The 9,800-nt window shown below is 39.8% G+C and overlaps 1 protein-coding gene across 1 annotated transcript; it reads right to left on the bottom strand.

The window, feature by feature from the left end:
• Positions 1–1,174: 1,174 nt before the first annotated feature.
• Positions 1,175–1,989, bottom strand: LOC124271618 (salivary glue protein Sgs-3-like; the record flags this gene model as incomplete). The annotated part of the gene is made up of 2 exons (XM_046706771.1): positions 1,638–1,989; positions 1,175–1,441 (listed from the first exon to the last, which is right to left on the bottom strand). Coding segments are annotated over exons 1-2 (619 nt in total), but the record flags the coding sequence as incomplete, so codon positions are not given.
• Positions 1,990–9,800: the final 7,811 nt, after the last annotated feature.

Genomic DNA, 9,800 nt, shown 5'->3' with positions numbered 1-9,800 from the left:
TGTAGTAAAAACCTGTAACACCTGTTAATAATAATAATAATAATAGTCCATTTATGTTGAGCGTTTATCCATGCACATTGCATGCTCAAAGCGCTGACATATTACCCCTGGTCAACGAGTACAGAACACTCCATGTGGAGAATACAACCGGTCGCCTGTCAGGTGCTCAAGGTTCAAATTCAGACTACTATCGTAACATACCAGGTACCCAATTTTACTGCTGGGTGGACAGAGGCAGGTTTGAACAAACTCACTTGCCTAAGGTGAGTCTACATGCGTCACATGTGCTTCGTTGTGGGGCAGGACTGAAACTCTCAGGAGTCAAGCTGCCAAACATGGTCACCCATCCGAGGACTGTCTGCGACCAACGTTGCTTAACTTCAACTGATTATGACCTAAGCTCTACGCACAGGACCACACACCGCCACAACCGGAAAGTACCCTTTCTGTGACAGCAGCCTATCAGAGTACTGATGGGATTCAGCCCCAGAATTCATCATCTCTTATGATGGTCCCATCTGATCAGGGCCTAGATTTTCGAAGCTCTCTTAACACTAAAATAGTTGTAAGTGCCATACATTAACATTAACTTACGACTATCTTAGCGCTAAGAGAGCTTCGAAAATCTAGGCCCAGGAATTTAAAATGGCCTGAAAGGCGGCCATATTGAAAATGTCAGTTTTGTAGATTCTAATTCTTTTTTGTGCTAAGACCTGTCCAGGTTTTTGTCTGTTATCAGTTGAGATAGTTATAAAATAAGAACATGTCTAAATGTTATGTCGATAAGATGTTAATTTCCTCTGAAAAAACTTTTTGTTCAAAGTTAGCAGTCAAAGACAATATTATTTCATGCAGTTGTTCTGTCTGACACTTCTAATTGTGTATGATACCTTGAAATGTTCAGTGGCTGGAATCGAACCTCATGCTTTCAGTCGCTGGTTTGTCTGGTCCAGACTGTGTTGTCCTGATATGTCTGAAACCCTGCTCCACTCAGTGAGAAACATCTACACACACATCATCAATACTTCACACTTTTATATGGACAAACTGCATTCCTCCATAATTACATCCATCCAGCATGCAGGCTTGCAGTCATGTCTCTGTAGTGTCAAGCAGTGAAATTGTGTATATTCCTGATGGTGAAATTGTTAAATGTGTCGACTCTTACTGTTACCTGATAAAGAATTAATGTGCTGGGGTCCCTTGCAGGTGTCCCTCTCGCTTGGGTCCTTCTTGCTGGTGCCCCTCTTGCTGGTGTCCCTCTTGCTGGGGTCACTCTTGTTAGGGTCCCTCTTGATGGTGTCCTTCTTGCAGGTGTCCCTCTTGCTGGGGTCCCTCTTGCAAGGGTCCCTCTTGCAGGGGTCCCTCTTGCTGGGGTCCTTCTTGAAGGGGTCCCTCTCGCTGGGGTCCCTCTCGCTGGGGTCCCTCTTGCTGGTGTCCTCTTACAGGGGTCCATCTCGCTGGTGTCCATCTTTCTAGGGTCCATTTCACTGGGGTCCCTCTTGCAGGTGTCCCTCTCGCTGGGGTCCCTCTTGCAGGTGTCCCTCTCGCTGGGGTCCCTCTTGCAGATGTCCATCTCTGGTGTCCTCTTGCAGGTGTCCCTCTTGCTGGTGTCCTCTTGCAGGTGTCCCTCTTGCTGGTGTCCTCTTGCAGGTGTCCCTCTTGCTGGTGTCCTCTTGCAGGTGTCCTCTTGCTGGTGTCCTCTTGCAGGTGTCCCTCTTGCTGGTGTCCTCTTGCAGGTGTCCCTCTTGCAGGTGTCCTCTTGCTGGTGTCCTCTTGCAGGTGTCCTCTTGCTGGTGTCCTCTTGCAGGTGTCCCTCTTGCTGGTGTCCTCACTGGTGTCGCTCTTGCAGGGGTTCCTCTCGCTGGTGTCCATCTTTCTGGGGTACCTCTTGCAGGTGTCCCTCTTGCTGGGGTCCACACTGGTGTCGCTCTTGCAGGTGTCCCTCTTGCTGGTGTCCCTTGCATGTGTCCCTTTCGCTGAAACCATATCCTAAGCTTTGATTGGATGGTTAGTAACTAGATCTCAGAGCATCATGAAAGATTATGAAACTTCATGAACACTGAAGAGCTGATGTACTACACATAGAACACACAACAGTTCAACATTTCAAGGAGACACGGAAGGTATTATGTAGAATAATGTTAGACACTTTGGAGAATATCATCACTTCAAAACAGCAGGATGTTGAACTTCAGATCAGGATAAAAATACCATGTCGTGTCGCATGGTGAATTAATAGTTACAGGAAAAATGATCTTATACATATTAAATGTACCACAACATCATTGTAGATTCTTTAGAATTCACTCTAGTTTGCTAGCACAAGACCACCATGTGTAGAGGACATGTACAAATTCCTTGATATTCTTCCTCAGGTATTTGATGTTTGAGTTCTGTACTTCTGTTTTGCTTTAGGGGCGGTGGGGTATCCTAATGTTTAAAGCATTCACTTGTCACGCCGAAGACCCGGGTTCGATTCCCCTCATTGATATAATGTGTGAAGCCCAATTCTGGTGTCCCGCCATGATATTGTTGGAATATTGCTAAAAGCGGCATAAAACTAAACTCACTCACTTTCTGTTTTGCTTGAAATTGTAACTGGATAAAACTGAGAAAAATTGAAGCGTAGTAAATAGTGTGTCTCATTCAAGCAGCACTATCAGCAACATCTGAGGACTAGTAAGATAAAGTTTCCACTAGTCCTTGGAACATGACTTTACAAAAAATGATTCCAATGATGCAAGTTGCGTATGTCCACTAGTCATTCTCTTCTGAAACGGGTGAAAGTATGTGATGACTACTTAATGTTTTCCACCAATTTGATAATAATACATTACAGCTCTGGTCTGAGATAAGCTGAGGATCATAAGCTGTGAGTTCACTCTACCGGTGTTGTGACTATCAGCACACAATAGATCTGGCCCACATTTAGCTGGGACCAGGAAGTAATGTTCCTGCCCCTGGTAGTGTCAGCATGACTACATGCTGTAGATGTCTTCATGGCAGCTTGGTAACATTCTGTTGTTGACAGGTTCCTTCAGGGTAGGTCAGGGTAGGTTTGGGATAGGTCATCGGTTTTGTGTCAGTTAGCAGTGCAGTCGGGGTGTTCGATGAATAACTTTAATGTTTCATATGCCTGTAATATCCCGAGGCCTTAGTAACAGTGTGTTGAATAAACAACATCACAGTGTTGTACATTTGTTGTTTTCATGTTATGTTTATGAACAACATTACTATGTTGCCTGAGTGGGATGTTGTTAACAATATTAACATGCCCTTTGTATAGTGTTGTTTCTTGAACAATATCACAATGTTATACACGTTAATTCCACAGGTGGGGCAGTTGGGTAGCCTAGTGGTTAAAGCGTTCTGTCGTCACCGAAGACTCAGGATTGATTCCCAAAGTGGGTATAATGTGTGAAGGCCATTTCTGGTGTCCCACGCCACAATATTGCTGAAATATTGCTGAAAGCAGCTTAAAACTAAACTCACTCACTATTTCTACAGGCAGCAGTTCTTTAGCTTTGTCTCATGCACTAAAGTGCTGTGTTGCCAAAATGTTATATCAAAATGCTGTTGTCTAGTGTTGTTTCTTGAACAATATCACATTGTTGTACAACTCCAATTCCACAATGGGGCGGAGGGGTAGCCTAGTGGTTAAAGCGTTGGCTCGTCACGCCGAAGACCCGGGTTCGAATCCCCACATGGGTACATTGTGTGAATCCCATTTCTGGTGTCCCCTGCCAAGATGTTGCTGGAATATTGCTAAAAACGGCGTAAAACCAAACTCAGTCAGTCAGTCGGTCCAATTCCACAAGCAGCAGCTGTTATGTTTTATCTGATGGAGAACAATACTATATCATCTTTCTTTCCAACTCTAGGCTGTTGTTGTACACAAGGAAACAAAATAGCATAGTCCATGCAGACAACACAGGATATATGTATGCTGGGGATTGTTAACATCAGTTGTTTATAACTAGCAATTCCTGTTTCCTACTTCAATAACTATGGAAACATTTGAAACCATTACAGGGATGTACCTTGAGTCCTGTTTTGAGGGTCCCTGGGACTCACACTCTTAAATTTCAGGGGTCCTGGACAACAAGATGGGGGTCGAGACACTTAGATAAATATCAATACTGTTATTGTCTTGTGTATCATGATCATCGCATTGTTACAGTAATTGAATTGCAAATGATACCATAACCCAGCTAGTTGCAAACTCAGAGATAACGTATTGTTACTTGACTGGAATTTTTACAGAAAGTATTTGGACTTTTTCTGCGTCCCTGTGGGTGCTCTAATAAATTTTGTTGTGTCCATTGTCAATTTTCATGCGTACAGGAAGCAGGAATTCGCATCCTGTAAATCCCTGCCATTATATTGGATTTAATGCATTCAAAATAAACCAACTGAAGATTCATCATTAAGAGAGAAACAATATGTAGACCAGTTAAGGAGGTCGGATTGGGTATGATTAATATATTTGAATATGTCAAAGCCTTGAAGGGTACTTGGATGAGAAAACTGGTTACTAAAGATCCTAAGTGGAAATATATTTTAAATGCTAGTCATTGTAAATGTAGTGAATTTGATGAGCATGGCAAAGAAGTTTTGAAAAAAAGTGTCAGAAATCTGAAAAATCCCTTCTGGATTGATTGTTTCAATGCTTTTAATGATTTTTCAAGTAAAATTAAACCTGATAATTTTTAATTTTTCTGTCTGATCATATATTTTATAATAGCAATATTGTTATTGATAAAAAAACTATATTTTATGAAGGGTGGTTTCAAAGGGGTATCTTTCAAATTTGTCATCTTGTTGATGAAAATGGCAGTTATCTGTCTTTGGTTGATTTTAATGAAAGGTATCAATCTTTTTTAGAATACTATGGTGTCATTAGCTCTATAAGAAAATATTTTGCTGGCTTGTCAATTGTGAAAGAAAACACTGGACAATGTGCAGGAAATACCCCAATTACTCGGTTGTTACTTTCAATTAATAAAGGCTCCAAAGCATATTACTATATCCTTTGTTCTTCAATAAGGACCGCAAGAGCACAGTTAAAGTGGCAAGAGGATTTTCAGTGTGGTCTTGACTGGAACTGTATTTTCCTAAAGTCGTTTAAAGCAACACAAGACACCAAACTGAGATGGTTCCTGTACAGGATACTCCATAGAATTTTAACTACCAATACATTTCTTAAAAAAGTTAAAATACAAGATTCTGACTGATGTTCATTCTGTAATGAAGAAACGGAATCTATTTGTCACTTGTTTGTGAATTTGTGCAAACCTTTTGGTCAATTTTTTTTATCATGGTTAACAGAAGGTTGTGACCACATCCATGATCTCAATCTCACTATGGAATTGATAATATTTGGCTGTAAGAAAAATGTTTTTAGTGTTTTATTTGACTTGTTCATATTATTGGGAAAATATTATTTGTACAAATGCAAGCTCAATTCTGTTTTACCAAATATTGCTCAGTTCAGACGTGAGTTGAGATTGAGATCAGTATTGAAAAATGTATTTTCTTTATCAAATGCTGTAACGCCGAATTTTATTCGAAATGGCTCTTATATCATGGTTTATTCAAAAAGGACTGAATTAATTATATTATTAATATGTTTGATAATTAAAAAAAATCTTGTACATGTGTGAATGGTGAGTGAATGGATTGTCTTGTTTCGTAAAAAATTCCACGTGTATCTCATTAAATTACTGTATATCTTCAGACTGAGCTGACCGCTTGCTGCTTAGTTTTGACTGTAACAGGGATTCAGAAATAAAATTTAAATTACAAAAAACAACAACTTAACATTCTTCATCTTTCTCTCCTCGTGACAGCGTTTAGTTTATGTAGAATGTGATAAGGAATATTAAACTGACATTATACTAAATTATGTGTCAAAGAATCTGTTTCCTTACAACACTGGCATGAAATGTTCTAAGTTTGTACAAACTACATATATATTTGTTGTAGCTGTGTGTTATGAAAGTTTTCCCGGTGAGGTTTTTCGGGACCGTGAAATCCGTATTCATACTGAATGTCTCACATTAATATCAATATTGTCATACATTTGTTTCCTGGTTTGATGGGGCGGTGGGGTAGCCCAGTGGTTAAAGTGGTTGCTCATCATGCCAAACCTCCGGGTTTAGTTCCCCACATGGGTACAAATTATAATGTGTGAGTCCCATTACTGGTGTCCCCTGCTGTGATATTGCTGGAATATTGCTAAAAGTGACATCAACCCCAACTTACTCACTCCTGGTTTGATTTGTTGATGAAAAACAAATCACGAATCCTGTCAGTTTCCAGGTTGTATATTTTTCAGAATTTATTTAGACTGACATATAGACCAAGAAATAAAGTTATCTTACATTAAAATATTAATTAATCAATTAATTAAATTTCAGCTGAATCAACCTAGACTTTGTAGTAACTCCACACTTTAGTTGGATTCCTTTTGCAGTTTTGCATTAGACAGACTTATGTTTTTATTTGTTGTTACTTTAATCTGGTTTATAACAAACTTTCTCATATTTCCTTTGTCCTTTAAACATTGTAATTCACATCTATTATTAATAGTCAACAGCTTTAGAAACAGCCACTTCTCATTTTATCCAAGACCAGTGATGTGTTCGCTAACTTCCGGATCACATTATTTCATGTTGACATGCCACTAACACAAACATTGCCTACAAGATTTTGATTTTGAAGAAAAGAAGAAATAACTGTAATTTTCAGGGTTTTTTGCAAGACATATTCATTTGCATTCAAATCCTGATGTACTGATAATACCATGCACCCCTAACGTGAGTGTATATATCCATGATGACCTGACAAGACGGTAGGAAACAGGCTGTAGCGCCCTGGTAGATAACGTTGTGTTACTTCACATGAACGATCTTTAGGCCTGATTAGATACAAGCCCTTCTCCCCATGGTTTGGGTCTACACGGAAGTGAATTGCTCCATGTAATGTGATGCATGATTAATTGGTTTTAGATCTCAATTTGTTCTGGTTCATTTGAACAGTTATCTCTGTAAAGGATATTGAGTGTTCAGAGGAAAGCACCTGAGCTTCAATAATGTTTTCTTCAGTCGGTCGAACACAATTTTGTCCTCTGCTAAGTTACATTTTCTTATTTATATCATTCTAACCATCAATGTAGTTTCCATGTTCTCGGTTTCTAACAGGGCACAAATTACAGAGTGAGTTTAGGCTCATTTTGAAAATAAGCATAGGAGTTGAGTCAATCTGGTCTTTGAAAATTGTATATTATGCCCATGTCACAATTCGATACGTATCACAATACCTATTTTCGCGGCATTGTTGCTTAAATTTAATTACATTTTGAACATTAATATTTCATATTTTTAACTGTTCTTGAAAAGATCAACATTTTTTATTATCAGAGATATAAAAGTTATAATTTCCCATCTTTGTGCAAGAAAAATAATAATTTATAACTCTCATGACATAAAAAAACATGATACAATTGCAAAATGTAAACGATACATAAACATATTTAAACCGATACTTTCAAAACTATATATCTATACAGTTTTGAATGTATCGATAATTGTGTCGTCTTAGAAAAAGTTTCGATGTATTGCGGCATCCCTAATTGTTACTATTGCTGTGTGTTCTCCGTGTTTGCAGAGCCTTATAACATGTATAAAAACAGGTGGACAATGTCTCTGGGGGCACAAGTAGTCTAGTGGTGTCAGGCTATCTTCTGGGGCATGGGTAGCCAGTTGTGTTGGACAATCCTGGGGGCACAAGTAGTCTAGTGGTGTCAGGCTATCTTCTGGGGCACGGGTAGCCAGTTGTGTTGGACAATCCTGGGGCTCAAGTAGTCTAGTGGCGTCAGGCTATCTTCTGGGGCACGGGTAGCCAGTTGTGTTGGACAATCCTGGGGGCACAAGTAGTCTAGTGGTGTCAGGCTATCTTCTGGGGCATGGATAGCCAGTTGTGTTGGACAATCCTGGGGGCACAAGTAGTCTAGTGGTGTCAGACTATCTTCTGGGGCACGGGTAGCCAGTTGTGTTGGACAATCCTGGGGGCGCAAGTAGTCTAGTGGTGTCAGACTATCTTCTGGGGCACGGGTAGCCAGTTGTGTTGGACAATCCTGGGGGCACATGTAGCCAAGTCCAAGTATATGATGTCATGATTGTTTTGTTCGTTGTTTAATGCCACGCTTAGCAATATTCCAGTTATATGGCAGTGGTCTGTAAATAATCGAGTCTGGACCAGACAACTCAGTGATCAACAGCATGAGCATCGATCTACACAACTGAGATGTGCTGATGTATGTCAACCAAGTCTGTGAACCTGACCACCCGATCCGGTTAGTCACACTCTGGTGGAGTGATGACTTAGCATAATATCACTGCCACAGGCTAATTTGCATATAACATGACTGGATTTTTCTCTTGTTTGTAAACAAATCCGCATATTCATAATAAGAAGAGACCGGTCTTACGCAAGCTTTTCAGCGCGGTCTTCGCTTTTTTTTCAATTGTTACATGTGTATTCTTCCACAACTGCGACATTAAGATTTATGACAGTACAAATTTAAGATATCAAACTGGCTGCATCATTTGCTCTCATCATTTGCTTCGATGACAGCACATGGACCCGTACAACCTATGTAAACAAAGGATCGCTGCGCAAATCGAAATAGTGTTACATGTTTTAGGATATTTTCTGAAACTAAACCATTCCATCAAAGATGTTTACTTAGATGTGTAGACTCGTCAAAATCAAAGAATTAAGAAATATGTACATTATATTAAATGGACGTTGCAAGGTGTGACGAATCGTCACATCTTTCTGGCCAGTGGCAGAGGTACTATGCTGGTTTGCCGCATGGAACTCTGGGTAGGAGAGTGCCAGTTAGTCATGCAACAAGCATGGGTTACTGAAGACCAAATTATCCCCGATCTTCACAGATTAAAATGCAAGTATTCAGTGCAGAGTACCTTCCCTCAACTCCTAGAATTGTTTAGTCTGTTCACCATTTTGAAACACATGGTTGGTTTCCAACAGCAGCATGAGTCAGGGTACACTGACACCCTGAGCACGATTATTTTTGGTTGGGTACGTGACGAGAACATGATCAAAAAGTCCGGGCACGTTGACATCACACAGGATCAACTCACGAACATGATAAAACAATGTCATGCTGACATCATCCACAGGATCAACTCAAGCATGACCGTTACAACATAATTCACAGGGTGATTTACACTGGCCTGCGACAGAATGAACACTGTACTTGGATAGGCACAATCGCTATTGGGCAGAGAGTCATCCTTGACTTGGCTTTTGTGCGAAACTGTACTGTAATTGATCACTGTGTCATCTTGCTTACTCCTACCTACTTGTTAAGACAGGTATAGTTAAAAATGTTGGTATCAATTGTACAGGGAGTGCCCTTGGCTCCTCAATATGGGAGTAATCTTGACTCCCTTTCTGGCTCCAAGGGAGTCATATGCAGATAAAAATGGACCATTTTGTAAAAAGTATTTGTTAGAAAATTAATTCACAGTTAGTGGTAATTAACAATTGATAATCAGTTATTCCCAGTTCAGTATGTGATATTGCATAATTATCTTCAGATTGAAAAAATTACCTTAGTTTTTTTATGCAATCAGATTAGATATTCTATTTTTAGGAAGTGGGTTTCCCACAATAATGAAAGGAATGGCTTGACAAGACTGAACGTTGTAATAGAGACTATATTGATGCACCATTTAATACAGAGGTATAGGTAAGCTGCGTATTTG

Source organism: Haliotis rubra, unplaced genomic scaffold, assembly GCF_003918875.1.
Source record: "Haliotis rubra isolate DU_JTF1 unplaced genomic scaffold, ASM391887v1 Scf1619, whole genome shotgun sequence".
Taxonomy (NCBI): Eukaryota; Metazoa; Mollusca; class Gastropoda; order Lepetellida; family Haliotidae; genus Haliotis; species Haliotis rubra.
This window is presented reverse-complemented; position numbering and strand designations above follow the sequence as displayed.